General features: G+C 48.6%; 1 protein-coding gene across 1 annotated transcript in view; it reads right to left on the reverse strand.

Annotated features, from left to right (window-relative positions):
• The window catches only part of C19H16orf95 (chromosome 19 C16orf95 homolog), a 438,566-nt gene that overhangs the window by 251,391 nt on the left and 170,480 nt on the right, over window positions 1–16,695 (reverse strand). Inside the window, 5 exon segments of the mRNA XM_060129824.1 lie at window positions 2,523–2,633; window positions 3,770–3,832; window positions 4,928–5,033; window positions 5,609–5,745; window positions 7,725–7,861. Of these exon segments, the coding sequence (XP_059985807.1) occupies window positions 5,741–5,745; window positions 7,725–7,861 (142 nt within the window). The 3' untranslated portion in view covers window positions 2,523–2,633; window positions 3,770–3,832; window positions 4,928–5,033; window positions 5,609–5,740.

Below are 16,695 nucleotides of genomic sequence, written 5' to 3' on the forward strand. Positions count from 1 at the left end.
GTTTAAAATAATTGTCAACATGCACCCTATTTCTTTTTAAATTAAAGAAAAGATACAGCAAATTATTCCATAAAACAAATTAAGGAATCGTGTTGTCCCATGAAGAATCAAAACATTGAAATTATCCAAAAATGTTTTTAAATCATTTTAACATTAAATATGTTGAACGACATGCTCATGGTTATTGAGACTCTCTCTAGCAAGAGGTGGGGATAGAAAAATGTTTGTTTGTTTTTGAAATCAAGTAGAAACTTTTCCCAGTTGGAGAGGAGGAGCTTCATTCCTGGGAGATGGAGGTTTAAAAGCTTTAAAAAGCCAGCCATACCATTTAGCAGGCGCTGATATAACGAAATACAATGCCCAGGGTGGGAGGCCCACACACATTCATCACTTTCAGAAGGAAAATACTTTTTTGAGAAGGTGAGACTCTGGTATCATTATCTGTACACTCCTGATTTTAATTGGCCATTTGTACGCATATAAGATTCCATGCAATACTGTAACACGTATATTCTTCGTGAATGTTACAAACAGAGAATCGTAAGTATATCGTTTACGTGATAAAACATAGACAGGCAACAGATAAAATTTTGAAAAAGCTGCTAAGCGTCTTCCATTTTTATTTTGAACATTTCCAGAAAGTATTTCGTTGAACTCTAGCTGGGTGATGTCTCAGACCATTTCAGGACGGTGAGACACTTGGTAGTTAACAGTCGCCTTAAATACTTTTATACTCTTGGATGGCTTGGCACGTTTCAGGCCAGGGCTCAAAAAAGTTTTTCTTCTTGCTTTTAGAGATCACTGGATGCACTCCGGAGAGGTGAAGGGGGTAAATCTCAGTATCTATCTTCCCCACCCCCACCCGTGGGTCACTCTAGAAGTAACATCGCCATCTACTGGACAGCAGGGGAACCTCCCTAAGAAGGGGAAGGTTTCTGTTTCGGCAATCCAAACTAGAAAGCTTACAAAATATATGTAAGATGTACAATGCCATAGCTTCAGGAACAGAAGAGCAAGAATAAAATACTCTAATCAAAAGTGCAGGAAAGTGGAAATACCCTTTTTGCACAAACTGGTCTGCAGCAATTTTGAAAACTGGTTCTACCCCATCACCCCATCCCCTGCAACAACTCCCAGAGAGGAGGTGAAAAAAGTAAGACAATTGCTATTTTTAATTTCTAAGAGTTTTTATATTAGTTATGAATTTCTGAAGCGAGAGGTGTTTTTTTTTTTGGTCACTAGTCAGCTCCCACCTTTTTCTCTGCACACTTCCTGGGGGTTGGGGACACGGGGGAGGCACACACACACACACACACACACACACATTCACACACACTCTCTCTCTCTCCTTTGGAGTTCTTTAACCTAACAAGGCTTTGGGAACACAAGAGCATAAAACTGGGATAACCCAAATATTATTCTAAACTCTTTTTTCAGGCACTTAAGCAAAACAACTACCATTTTTGAAGTTTATATAACTTTTCCTTATAAATACAATCACATTCCAATTATACATCTGCATGATGTCGATTTCTGGATTTTCTTATGCAAGTAACAGTCCTGCTTTCCCCCCTTCTTCCTGCTCCTAACTGATCACTGGATTGGCCTTGAAATTTGAGCATTAATTGCTTTCTCTTGGTAATTAAAGTCAGGGTATTCTTTTCATGAGAGAACTACATTGTTTTACAATTTCCCATACTCCTTGGAATAGTTTCACAGAGGAAAGGAAAGAAGTCAATTGTGGCCCAGAATATTAACATATGTTTTCTTTACAACCCTCCCAACACTTGACAAGATGTTCAGAAAAAAAATTTGGTAAATAGATAACATGTTAAATGAAAATTACAATTAAATTTATTAAGTATCACAATTCACCCATTTTAAAAGAGAAACATTTCTACTGAATTTTATTTTTCTTTATTACACATCATAAAAAAATTTTTAAGTGTCCTAGGAGCCTTAAAGTCAGGCTTTAAGTGGTATTACAGTCACAGATTACTTCATTTCATATATGTATTCATTTCATATATATATATATATATATATATATATATATATATATATATACCAAAGTATTTACATTTTGTAACTTAATTTCTCACTCAATAGAGTTTGAAAGATCTGGACATTATAAAGGCAAACTCATTTTCTGCTGGAATGAAATGAGAAAATGAAAATTTTAAAAATTCATTTTATTAGGTAAATTCAGTAGGGACTCCCTGTTAGCCCCTGAAATAAACCAGCCTGCTTCTGTTTACTTTCTCCATCTTTCGGAGCCTTAAAATGAAAATTGAAGTCACTGCAATAGGTAAGCATACTCCCCCTCCCCTTCCTACCCGATGTTTGTGTAGAAATTGTAGGGTCTCTTTTCCTAAAAGTTGAGAATGGTGCTGAGGGCTGACAGAGTGAGTTCAGCCTAGGAGCCCCGCAGAAAGCTCACTGGTAGAGAAAGAAAGGGGCAGCGGGACGGGACGGGACGGGACGAGCGGGGTCAGAGCCACAGGAGAGACTGGAGTACTCACAGTTTCCAGTGACTGCTGCTGTCTCTCTGTGTCCTGGTCCCGATTCCAGAAGGAATGTGGCTCTTTGTGCAGAACCAGAATGCACATCCAGGAAGCTGGCAAAATCACTAGCTAAACAATCAATAGAGGAAACACAACAGATTAAAGTACCAAATTTGTTTTTTTCTCCAATAAAGGAAAAGAAAGTGAGCAGAGGGGAGGGTGGGGAAAGAAGACATGTTACAATTTTTTCCTGTGACCTGAGCTGGGCCCCAGGTTAATCTCAGTTCAAATTTGGATATTTGCTCTCCTGCACCCGCATAATATAAAGGATCATTCGACCGCCTGCAATGGACGCAGGCTTATCGCAAACCCTGAGATTCACTGTGTGAAACAGTCTGAGTTCCTGCCGCAGATCTGAAATGAGTTTTCCTATGAAAATACACTTTAAAACTCAGCGACCCCCGCCCCTAACGAATGCCTTCAGTGACAGGAAATGTTAACCATTTTAAGCACTTTTTATTTGCATTTGCTCTGAAGCTGAGGGAGTGAGGGGAGAAATGTACATTTAATGATTGGTCGTGAAAATCAGATCATGGAGTGAGCGTGGATCTGCATGTTTCTGAGCCGGTTGGGGGGTGGGGGTATTGAGCATCCTGGGTCCTGAATTTGCCCAGACAAGAGTGACTTCGCCCTGAATTCCCACAGAAGCTAGAAAGCGTTTGCATATATAGCAGTTGAGCCGTATTTCAAATTCTCTTGCTCTGTTGATAAGTTAAAGGCAGTCCCCTTCCACTTTACAGCTGGGGAGTCTACAGAAAAGTGCCTGTCTCACACTGTTTGTGGCACTGAGATGTGTTTGTGCGAGTGTTTTCTCCCTGGGATCAAAAGGGGAAAAAAAAAATTTCCCCCCAACTCAACTAAACACTGAAGCTCAGAAACACACGGAATGTGTATAACATTGTCCTTCAGAAATCGATCTTGATTTTTTTAAAAAAAACTCCTCTCTTTGATCAAAAGCCGACAGAGAATTACATTTTTCTCCATTCTGTTGCATTTAACGTGGACTAACACGGGGTGAGTTTAAACAAACAGATGGCCTGGGTATGAATGCTTCTTTCAGTTTGAGTAGCTCAAGGTGGGCTGGATCCATGGGGGGTGGGGGTGGACCGCAGTCCGGAGGATTAGTTGGAGGGGAGGAAAGCTGCAAAGTTGAGGGGGGAGCTAAGACAAGAATAAACCCATGATGAAAACAATTTTTAAACTACCTCTCTGCTTTGAGCCTGCGATCCTCCAGCAAGTGTGCAGTGTAACTGTTGAAATTCTTCTGCCTAAAAGATAAATGGCCTACTTGATTCAAGAGAGTCAAGTAGGAAAAACAAAACAAAACAAAAACTCTTCAAAGTATATTTTCAGAAGATAATCTAATGCACAATGAACGCCCGGTAAGAGGGGTGTGCAGGGGAGAAGGCCAGCTCCTCGTGGGAAATCCTGCACGACAGTGGTACTCCAGCCGCCTTGGGGTGGAACGGGGGCCAACTGAGAAAGGCCAGTCCTGGGTTGAGGGTCTTCACAGGGTTGAACTGGACCTACCCACCCCGCCCCCCGCCCCGAAGTCCCAATCAGAACGGCTGCTCGTGGCCTCCCATGTGGGAACTCTAAGCCACTGACCCACACGCCATGAAATCCTTCAGCCCAATGGGAACATACAGGGCTGTGCAAGACTGGGGCGAAAATTCTGGGGCGTGTGGACACTTGGAGGTCCCTGCTGAGAGCTACGCAATCTGCACTGTGTCTTCCCCATGTGGGAGGGCGGAGGTGCTAGCTGGTGCCAGTCTACCCGTGGGTGGGCCGGCCATGGATGTCCCCCTTGGTCTCAGAGACCTTCCAGAATCCTCTTCCTCCACGGAAAAAGTCTGCAGAAGAGGGACAGCCATCCTCCCCTCTGCCCCACAGCCTGGGAGACATCTCACGTCTCCACATCTCAGGTATTAAACCCCAGCCAACTGTTTGGACAGGGTCTGTGCCCTGGCTTCAGGGCCCGGTGGGTGATAAAATGCAGAGGGCATCACAGAGAACCCTCTGAGCCGGCGTTCCCTCTCCCTTTCACTGCCTGCAGAGCAAGCATGACCTTCCCTCCGTGCTCCTTCCCTCTGGTGCTCAAGACGCCACTGAAAGGAAGGGGAGAAAAAATCAACAGGCCGTGTAGAGTCACTTGTCAGCAATGGCACACACCCCGCTGGGGTGCTTAATTAAAGGCCAGGCGATTTCTGCAGGATCAAACCAGAGAGAAGGAACCCAGACCCGGCCAGGCTGCTGTGTGGAAATTCAGGAGGCCTCTGGCCCGGGGACCCCACGACCCAGCGACCGGCCCCATGCTCGCAACCTTCACCGCGTCTCTCGGGTTCCTGGGCCCTGAGCTGTACCTCGAGCTCTTGGTGCTCAGATTCTAGCTTCCCATCCATGTTGGGGCAGACACAGCCCAAGCCTGGAGTTGGCAGGATCCCGACAACTTGGCGAAGGCAAAAGAGCCTGCAGGGGGAAGAAAAGGAAGAATGTTCTAGAAGGAGACAGAGCCCAGGCGCTGGGCCGAGAAGGCAAGCGACACCCACTTTTCTCCCTCACCTGCCCTTTCTCTGCAACACCGAAAACAAACCAGGACAGCAGAAACGTATGTGCATAAAGAATGCAGTGACTGCACGCACACACACACGCACATGCACACGTTTTATTTTCAATTTATTTATTTTAAATGCCAGACTATTTCTTCTTACTAAAGGCCTTTTCTCACACTGTTTTATCCCCTAGTTTCACAGAGCTTCCCTCCTTCATGTAAACGAAGGCATTTCCCACAGCCCTTTGGCTGGAATGTTCTAAAATGCTAGCATCGACACATTTCTATTTCATTTTATTGCAGAAAAGTTGTTTTATGGCACAGAGTGTGTGGTGTGTGTGAAGAACGAGCAAAGGAGGGGGGTTCTGCTGCGGAGGGGAGCTGCCCCGTGGTGCTGTCGGCCTCATATAAATCCTGAACAGTGACAGTTGAGCTGGCAGGAGAATTTGGGAAACCAACAGACAAAATATACAGTGCAGCCCGTAGGCCTCACCTTTACGAGGCAGAGAGAGCTTCTGGAATGGGTGGGCCAGGACCTCCGAGGCCACTCATTAGGCACTTGATGAATTGGACATGGGGCCCACTGCCCTCCTGGGGCAGTGAAACGCTCGAAAACCAAGTTTTATTAACCTAATAAAATGAAAGGGAAAAAAAGTCAGGAAAATTTCAGCTGGAAGAATAAACGCGAGGAGCGTAGCAAGTTAACCTACTTTTCATGTATTTAGAACCGTTTTGGCAGCTACGGGCAGTTCCCAAAAAGACCCCACATTCCTAACATCAGATTTCAGCCAACTGGCTATCAACTGGCCACGGCAGCCTAGGAGATCCAGGGATGCGTTGTCTCCACGGTCCCGGGAATGAATACAAGTCAGTACTTTTTCATCACGTTTAACGACAAAGCCAGGGAGGGAGAGAAGGAAAAATGGCAAAGCAAGGGCTTCAGGCGCAGACAGGGGGTTTGGAGAATGAAACGGACGCTGGCTGAGGTCTCGGGAATGCCGTCGCACCCAGAATCAGGGCTGCTGCCTCACAGGGGAGCAGTAACGAATTGGAGTAGTTCAAGCACAGGCAGACGTGCCAGGCTCTATTTTACCCACAAACGCCTCCAGGGACCCTCAGCTTGGGCATGGGGGCTGTGAGGGTCCCTTCTCAGAGACCAGCCCAAGCCCAGCCTTCTCGTGCTCCTGGAACCGCTCGGGGCCATCTCAGTGGACCTGGAGCCTGCTTTGTCCAGGGGCCTGGCCAGGCGACCACTCCCCCCCCAGGACGCAAGGGAGCTTTGTTATCTGTGGGACCGAGAGGCATAGGGTGCTGGCCAGCCTGTGTTCACACAGTGCCCCTGCACGGGGAGGAAACATTTCGGCAGCAGATGCTTCAGCAGGACTGTGCAGAGGAGGCAAAGATGCCTCCTCCCGATTCCCCACTCGGTGTGCGGGCTCAGAGCCGGCCTCGCGGCACCATCACCCATGGGCAACGTGTCGGCAGCAAACGTTCCATCAGCCAGAATCAACAAGCCCCACCCCAAAACCTCACCTCCTGGTCCTACTCAGCGGGCCGGCCCACACCTCCCCATGGCCATTCCTTTTTTTTAATAACACACATACACACACTACTGCCACTATGCATGTGTACGACCACTGTCCACTCCTCGCTGGGCCCGGCTCCGGCCTCTGGGCAAGCCTCTAACACACACAACCCGGCCCTCCTGCGTGCAGATAACAGGATCTCATCTGCACATGCTCCTGCTATCCAGTTCCTAGGGTATTTGTGCAGCTCTGAAAGGTGGGATAGCTCTGGGCTTTTTTAAGTTGCTTTAAAATTTCACTGCTACAGGGGATTTCTAGGGCAGTGAAACTCTTCCGGATGATACTGTAATGGTGGATACATGACATCACGCATTTATCAAAATCCACAGAATGTCCAGCACCAACTACGGACTTAACAATGATATATTGATATTGCCCCATCAGCTGCACCAAATGCACCACACCCATGCAAGACATTAGCAATAGGGGAAACTGAGGTGACGGGGTAGCAAGGAGATGGGGACTGGCCTTTCTGCCCAGTTTTTCTGTAAACCTAAAACCACTCTAAAAAATGAAGTCTACTAATAAAAGAAACCTCGCTGCCAAAGTGATAGAAGGAATTTTCCTTCACTGCTCTCTTCCCCGTTTGGTATTTCCTGGGAAAGCAGAGAAGTTCAGAAAGTAGAAAGTTCAAAACAGAACAAAAATCCTACCAGCGCACAGCTATTCCACCCACCCCATTCAAGGCCATCCTGTGTTGGGTCCAGTCTCGGAGGACGTTTTCCAAGACTGGTTTCTGCAGACAGGGGTGGCCTGATGCTTCTGCAGTAGCGACAGTGATAAATCCAGGTTACTTGAACAGTATTCTCATTTATTTTTTATTTTTACACTAACGACCCATGGTTATGAGTGCAGTGACATGATCGCTGTTAAATAAACCGAAATCCTGCTTTCATTTCACAGCTGGTTCCATCCAATTTACAGTCAAATGTCAGCCCATCAACCAGGATTACCACGGTCATTCTGCCCCTGCCCTCTGAGGCCAAAGAGAAGGGTTCTGAGCCCACCTGTGAGCCCACAAACCTGGCACGGGTTGCGCAGGAGAAGCCACCTTGGGGTGTAGACTCCGAGGTGAAAGCTGACCTGAGGAGCCTCCTGCCCCAGTGGGAGGAAAGATGGGAAGCTCACTGCCAACCTCTAGGGAAAGATGGGCCTTGTCCCTGTGAGAGAGAGACAAAGATGGGGAGAGACAGAGATAGTGAGTGAGAGAGAGAGAGATGGGAGGAAGGAGCAGAGAGACAGGGACAGAAAGAAACAGAGACAGAATGAGGGGTGTCTGTAAGCCAGAAACTCGGCCTCCCCCCTCATCCTCCCTGGGAGCTGGCATCTGTAGCCCCGGCCAACGTAAGCGTGGACGCAGGGCAGGCACTGCATTTACACCATTTATACCGGGCCTGCACCCCCGCCGCTGTCAGCCCTGACACTCAGGCCTTGGCATGTCGGTTGCTCCGTCCTGCAGCCTCAGTGGCGCCACCAGGTGGTGAAAGCACAAACCCAGGTTCCCGCCCTCCAGCTCCGCTGCAGGAGCTTTTTACGAGGGTGGCCCCAGGATTTCAAACACCATGCACACACAGAGGGAGACACCCAGAACACCCAAACCACCGGTTACATTCTGCCTGGAGCCGACTCACACGCAGTGTGAACCCACAGCGCCGCCTAAATCCAGCCGGCGGAAACATGGGGAGCAGACCCGATGTCTGGGGCCCCCAAAGGAAGGGGGCGACGAGGAACTCCAAGCTCTGGGTTTGGGGACGTCAGCCCCAGTGATGTGATCGCAGCCTCTTTCCTGCCCTTTGTTAGCTCAGAGCCAGTTTTCAAACCTCTAAACCTGGCCCAAGCCCCTCACGCTTAAAATTATACTATAGGGTTGGGAGGGTAGAGAGAATAGAGGATCTCTAGCAGGAAATACACACATCCAGAAAAGAAGAGCCTCCTTAATATTCAGCAAGGTTGTGGGCATTGGGGTGGGGGTTACCAGGCAAGGACGGGGAGGGGAGGCGTGCCCGGGCACACCTGGTCTCCCCATCGCCATCCTTCCTCAGAGTCACTTTCTAGACCGCACCACAGAGGTTTTTACGGCACTTCTGAACTGCTAGTTGGCATTGGAAATAAACTGCAGCTAGTACTACCCATAAACAAGCAGTAATTGTCAGAGCTGACGTTTATTGGGTGTTCCCAGCAGGCTGAGCTCAGAACCTGACACGCTGACGCGCTGCACCACGCGCTTCTGGGAGGCGCCGCGGGCACACCCATCTGCAGGTCAGAAAGCAGAGTCACAGTAGCTGTGTCACCAGTAAGTTGCTGAGCTGGATCCACAGCCCACAGCCAAGCCGTCTCTACCCACCTGTGTCAACCCAGGTGACGTGAGGGGCTGCCTCTCACTAAGCATGGTCATGAAAACCCAAGAGAGAAGGAAAGCAGATTTCACTCCATTTACTTCTCCATCAAAGTTGTTTTAGGAAACAGGAAGCCCAAGGAGAAATGTTGGGCCAGGGGAGACTGATGAAAACAGGCCCAGTTGGGCCAAAGGCTAGACACAGGAAAAGCCAGCTCCGAGGGTGGCGCGTACCTTTGGGGCCGTCTCCTGGCGTCAGCCCTCCCGAGCAGCCTGGAATTGGCTGCCCAGGAGGTTGCTGCCCTTCTGCATGGACACTTCTACCAGAGAACGGACAACTTTCCAGCACACCGACGAGAAGCTGTACAAAGTAAGACAGGGGTGAGCACACAGACCTTGGGTCAGAAACACATGGTTTGGGTGTGTGAGCTCTTTCCCTTGCTTTGGGGCAAAGTGTTGGCCTTGCAGAGCCTCAGCTCTTTCACCTGCAAAATGGGGATCATCACACCTGGTCTGCATGTCCTCATGTATGACGTACAATCCAGCATCAGGTGGGGAGGAGAGGCCAGCAAGGCCATGTCACCAGGCTCAGGGCTCCCTTCATGCGGCCTCAGCAATGAGCACAGCTCTTGCCCTGGGGTCTTGGCAACACCTCCCATCCGCATGGTCCTACTGACCCCACAGGGCTTTTATCCTGACTACCCAGCAGTCTTCAATGGGAACATTCGTATAATAAAATGCTGACTGCACAAAATGTATGCAAACTTTTGTAAAATATCCAAATGCTCAGACAAAGGCTAACACACCAAAACGTCAAACTCTGGTGATGTTTAGACGATAAGATTACTGATAACTCTTTTTCAATCCATAATGTTTAATGTTTTAACTACTTGGATAATAAATAAAGGAAATTAGGAAAAGACAAATAAATACAGCTTAGAGGAAAATAGATGCCTTTTTCTCCTGAACGACACTCATTTCCCACGTGATCGGTGACAATCAAGGCCACACAACCATGCGCCTTGTACATGGCGCTGAGGCTCTGCAAAGCCAAGCACTTTGCCCTGAAGCAACGGGAAGAGCTCAGACCTCGCAGGGGCCAGTGTCTGGCCCCTCAGGAAGGACCCCGTCCCTGCCCCTGCCCCTGCAGCGCCCAGGCAGGGTTCTGGGTTAGGTTGAGGAATGCTCCCAGGCCTCCTGCTGGAGGCAACTGTCTGCCCCGACCGGGACCCAGTCCACCCTTCCCTTGCCATGGAACATTCACGCTTCCCTACAGCTTTTCTTTCTCCCTTTTTGCAATTATAGACAACGATGCAGCCACTCTATTTGTGTACAAAGTAGCCTAGAGCTCTGGATGAGTGCACGGGGGATAACATCCAAGCTGCACACCGCTGTCCCCATGAGCCAGAGCCAAAGCCAGAGCCAGCTGTGGTCTGGGATCTCTTTGTTTTAAGCTTCTCTGGTCCTGAGGATAAAGACCAGTCCGCGCTGGCAGACAGTGCGGCAGGCCCAGCGTCCCGTTCCGTCCCTCACACGGTAGGGCCCCTGCTAGAGCCACGGGACTAAAAATAACCACCACAAACAAATAAAAAGCAAAGCAAAACAAAACAAAAAGCACCCCAGCATCGAAAGCAAATTCACAGATGGAAAATCCGAGGCCCAGAAATTGAGGATGGGACCGCAATCGAATCAAATCCAAATTGCTGGGGAGCACACTGGGAGACGCCGGGCCCTGGCTGAGCTGGGACTCTGCCTATCAAATGATGAGGCAGATGGGCTGCCGGCATCTGCTGACACTGTCAGAGGAAGCCCGTGACCACTGTGACCCCAGAAGGTGTGAGTGGACAGAATCGACACTCCCAGGGCTTCAGCCCCAGCAGGACAAGGGGCCAGACATCAGAGAATCAAATTTTCTTTTGCCCAAAGAATGCTTTCCCCTCAGATTATCAGCCAAATGAATGTGATCAACAATAAAAGGACTCCTCCCTAGTGTCGTTGGATTATTGCATTCTTCTCCCATCCTTTTATAGGAATAAGCATTTCCTTGCCTCTCCCCTAACTTGCGGTACTTCTGTTTCTCCACTGCCCCCACCTCCAGCCCCACTCACATGAGGGAAGCAGGCTCGCCAGACAAACATTCTCGCACACATTCCTCTGGCCCTTCCAACCCACCCAGGTCTTGTACTCCTTGTCTCAAACTACTCAACAGCCGGCCACCTGAGTCACTGAACAAGCCGCATGCATGCTGTACCCTCTCGGGCCGGGCTGCTCACGCTGCTTGTGTCAGGTCAATGTTTGGGATGTGCCCACCCCACCACAACCCCCCTGGTGATAAAGACCCCATCATCCCAGCGCTGAGCCCCTGCTTGGACTCGGGTAAAACCCCTCAGAGTCAGCACGCCCCCCAGTCGGGCCGCAAGGTCCAAATGCATGTGCGCTCCAACTTTCCAGAACCATCACCAGGTCTCGTGCCTTCACCAGCCTGCAGCCTCCGCATGAGCATGGCAGCCCCTGCATGATGGTGATGTCCCCCACCCCCCGTGGTGGCCAGCGAAGGGGTTGCCACCTTCCCGACGGTGTCCGTCTGAGTCAGCCCCACTTCACATTTCGGTCACGCCAGAGCTCAGAGGAAGCACGTGTTGCCCTTGCACTAGTTTTGGCTCAGTTCCCTGCCTAGTCACGTGTGGGGGGTCCCAGTGGCCACTACGGGGCTCCTGGATAGGACGTGACATTGACCGGTATGCATTTAGCTGTTTTCTGCACCCCTTGTCCCATGGGGACTTGAAGGGGTTGGGCTCATCTTCTGAGGCCCTTTCATCTGCCTCCTAACCCATGAGTCCAACCATGAGTTGGCTCTGGCCACACCTGGGCCATTTGTCCTCAACAAAACAGTTGCAGGTAACAGGACTGTAAGAGGAGAACACACACACACACACACACACACACGCACACACACACACACACACACACATGGGGTACATGACCTGTGAATAAATGTACATGTGCACATGGAGAGGAAAAATAATAAACTATGCCGTAAGTCAGCATTTCTCAAACAAGACTCCCCAAGATACGACTGTTAGGCCTTAAATAAAACATCCCACGCTTAGTTAAATTTGGGCTGTTTCTTCCAACGCTGTCGGTGCTTCACAGCGGGCCAGAGGCTCTGAGAAGCCTCGCTAAAAAGCACCTGCTCAGCTGTAGTCCGGTTAGCATCCCCGGCACGCATCTGGCTTTTGGACTCTTTGTTGGAGCACACACATCCATTTCACTACTCCACACACCTGTGTGCAAAAGCAGACCCATCGCCTGCCCTCCTGGAACTCTGTCCAGTAACAGACAGACATCAGTGAACCACCACACAGAAGTAACGCTACTCTGTAATGAATGTTAGGAAATCAAGTGGCTGGGGTGCTGCGAGCCTGAAGGAGAAATCCAGGACGAGGCTTCCCTGCTGGGAAGCAACACTGGCGGAGCAAACTGGTATCAAAGTGGCAAATCGAAGGAGATGGTAACTATTCAAACCGTAAGCCGTGTTATGGACACGGAGCCCACGTGTGCTCCAGAGGCAGGAGGGAGGGGACATGGCAGATCTGAGGACCAGCAGAGACCAGGGTGATGGAAACAAAGCAAGGCATCACAAGGACGGCTGGAGATGTGGCTGGAAAGGAGATGGGGCAGAGAACACGGGGACTCTTACCACATTAACCATTTTGCACATTATCACATTAAAGCCCCCAGCCCAAGCCCACCAGACACGTGGCTGCAGGCAACCAAGTTGGGTTTATTAGCTCTCTGAGCAAGGGAGAGCCCACCGTGAGGAACCACAGCATCTCAAATTGGGAAGTGAGGAAAGGACACCAGTAGGGGGTGTAGGACAAGAGCTAGTAACAGGATGGTCTGGGCCGGGATCGTTCAGGATTTGTAAGCTAGACAGGTGACTGCAAGAGACGAAGGGTAACAGGGGTAGGGCATGACGCATGATCAGACTCGGATTTGCTGGAAGAAGAGACCAGATTACAAATATATATTTTAACTGATGAGTTGATGTTCTGATTCTGTTTCACTGTGAAACAAACCACCCCAAACTTTAGTGGTTTAAAACAACAACAATTATTTTGCTCATGAATGTGCAATTTGGGCAAAGCTCAACAGGGCTCACCTCTGCTCCTCTCCCCCACCAGGTGGGCAGGCTGGAAGGCTGGGGGCCGGGCATCGTCAGAAGGCCCACACGTCTGCTGCTCAGAGCTGACTGTCAGCTAACGGACTGGCTGGCTGCCGGTCAGACCACCCACACGTAGCCTGAGGGTCCCAGGAGAGAGAACCCAATGGAAGCGGTATTGCCTCTTCTATTTTCTGCTTAGAAGTCATCATTTCTGCCACATTCTTTTCACAGAGGCTGTCACAAAGGTCAGCCCATATTCAAAGGGAGGAAAATGACATCCCCCCGTTTGTTTTAAAACCACCACAGTAAAAAAATAAAAAGAGGGAAGAAGGATGAGGGATAACGTGATGAGATTTGCATTTTGAAAAGATCACTCTGGTTACCATCTGGAGAATGGATCTCAAGGGAGAGAAGGATGCATGTGCGGAGACCAGGGAGACGGCTGGGACCATAAACTAAGAGAGAGCTGAGTGTGCTCTGGGCCAGGGTGGCCGGAGCAAAGGGGCAGAGTAATGAGAGTCTCAAGAGCTAATAACGATAACATTTCATGGGAAGAGCCAAGAGTGAAGAAAAATGCCTAGGTTTCTGGCTGACTTTGTCATCACTCTCCTCTCGTCTCTTCCTCCAGGCCTTTGCATGCCTCATGGTGTCACTGAAGTATTTGTTCAAATGTCACCTCGATCTAATACAGCCACTCCACTGACCCACCCATCAGTCTCTCCTCACCCAGCTCTGGTTTTATTTATGGCATTTACCCTCTCCTGAAATTGTGTGCTATGTTTGTTTCTTTGCTTGATTTATGTTTGTCTCCTCCACTAGGGTACAAACTCCATGACAACAGGGACCTTGCCCATTGTTCATCTGTAGAAGATCTCCAGTCTCTTACACAGAGTAAGTTCTCCAGCGACATTTCTCTAAATGAATGAATGATGATGGGAGTGGTGGCAGAAGTGGCATTTCCTGAGGTAGAGACCCTTCAAAGAAGACTAGGTTAGAAAAGAAATGATGACTTTTTGTGGGGACCTGCTGAGATGCGAGCTGCCTTTGAGATACCCACAGGAGAAGATCAGTTAGGCAGTTCAGAATATGGACCGACGCTCAGAGCAGAGTTCCAAGATGGATGTACAGATCTGTGGTCTCTGGGGAAAGGTAACAATTAAAGCCATGGGCATGAACGAGCTTGCTTAGGGAGAAAGTGTCAAGTACGGAGTAACATAGGCCTAGAAATGAATTCTGAGGAATCCAAACATTTTATGGTCAAATAGAGGGGATGAGCATGCACAGAGAACAGAGCAGAAGCACCCAGAGAGTTGGGAGGACAACAGAGGGAGTGCGTGCCATGGAAGCCGAGAAACAGGGTATTTCAAGAAGGATGATGTGGCAGACAGTGGCAAAGGCTGCCCATGGTCTGAAGTTAGGTCCAAAAAATGTCTAACTGGATATAGTTATGTCACGGTCATTGGTGACTTTGGCAAAAGCTGTTTGATGAGAACAATGGAAGTGGAAACCAGATTACAAATGAAAGAAGATTAGAGAATGAGAACAGAAAGTACAGACCACACTACTGAGACACATAGCAGAAAGGAGAGGAGAGTGAGCAGGTGACAAGATGGAGCATCACGTGGGGCTGATCATGTATGTTTGTTTATTTTTAATGTGAGAGAACTGGTCATGTATAGACATCTTTTTTAAAAAATTTAGTAGTTACCCCAGGGTTTGCAATAAATATCTTTATTTGATCAGAGTTTACCTTGAAATAATATTACATGGATTTACATGTAGTATAAGAATCTTACAAACTACACTCCCAATTCCTCCCTCATACTGTTTTTGCTCTTATTATGCATGTTACTCTTACATACGATACAAACATACAGCACATTGTGACTGTGGAGTGGAGTGGGAGATGAGAACATGCTCTCACCATAGTTTCCCTATTTGGTTTTAGAAACATAAAGACTTAGTGGAATTGTGTTTTCACAAGTAGCTTTTGAAGCAGAAGCTACCTACCCCCATCCAATCACCAAGGTAATTTTTCCTGTCTTATAAAGGAGAAGAACTTGGCCAGGTTATACTCAGGGCAAACGGAAACTGGGAAAATCAGACAGCTGAGGATTCTGTCCAGACTTGCTTCTGACCTGCCCCAATTTGGGTCTTGCTAGAATATTCCAAAGGTTGTTTCAGAACATTTTCCTTATAGCCGATGCACTCTGTGCTCACTCAGTCCACTTCCTTTTTGTTTCGGGGTGCCGTGGTATCCAAGAGAAATTTATGTCAGGGTTCAATTCATTTCATTTAAATTGTCAAAATGCCTAACTCTGGGCTCTTCAAGCCCTCCCCTCTGACCCAGGAAGTATTCCATGCCAACTTCAAGTTGAATTCCATCCCCAGTCCAAGTTCCAAAGGATGGGATTCTACTGAGAGCCCTGAAGCCTGGCCAGGTTCTATGGGTTCAGCAGTTGGAAGAGGGTATTGAGTCCACTTCCAGGTGGACTGAGCCACCTTCCTCTTCCTACCAGTGCAAATGCTTCTGGCCACTGGCTTAGTCACTCTTAACTTTAGACAAGAGAAAAATTCTGTTTTCCAGGAGACAGCAGATGGTCACGTCAAGAGCTGTGGAAGTCTGTGTAACTCAGCAATGGCTGACCTCACAGGCCCACTCTGGGATCGTGTCAAGCCAATGAGAAGTGGTTAAGCCATCACTTGTGGTCAGATATTGTGATCAGAAAGGAAGACCTTATGATGCACATAAGCTTGTGTGTAACTGTCCCAGGAAACTGCCCCTTAGCAGGCCAGCACACACAACCTTCCAAAAGAACATGTGTTTGCTCCCTTGGGCATGACCTGCATTTGACTTCAGAGCTCCTGATTCAGCTCAGCTATAATGAAGGCTCCTGGGGCCAACACAGAGCAAAACACAAGAGACTGCAGCCAACATGGAAGAGTCAAATTCCCCTGGAGTATTTCCTCTGCCTCCCTGGACTGGGAAGGAGAGTCCACCAGTCTTCCCCACCCACTAAAACCACCACCCAGACCCTACCCCGGGCATTAGCAAATGCCCTGCCCTCTAGCATCTGAAAGCCAGCCAAGGGATCATCTCAAAATTCACATCTCCAGATGATCATGACTAGACTCCGTTTCCCAGGACTACTGTCCTGTAAAGGTGAGGAAATAGGGGTTACCACAGATCTCTAAATATGACATCAATTGACTACAGAATAAGTCAATCACCGGGTATGCCACACCCACAATTTCCTAGGCAACCAAGTTCTTAATCAGGCAGTCCTCTTGGCCCTAACTTGCTGGACAAACCCTCTGAAAGGTTGGGATTCACTCAGGGGAGACAAACTACATGTGAAATGCATTTTGAAGCAGGGAGCCATTTACCACTGTCATGTGCCTAACTAGTCCTCCAACAAGTTAACCTGGGAGAGCAACTCCTTCAGGCTCTGGAAGCAAGTTGGAATGTTCTGAGAATGAAAAGTCAGTGTGCA

This window comes from Lagenorhynchus albirostris, chromosome 19, assembly GCF_949774975.1.
Source record: "Lagenorhynchus albirostris chromosome 19, mLagAlb1.1, whole genome shotgun sequence".
NCBI lineage: Eukaryota > Metazoa > Chordata > Mammalia > Artiodactyla > Delphinidae > Lagenorhynchus > Lagenorhynchus albirostris.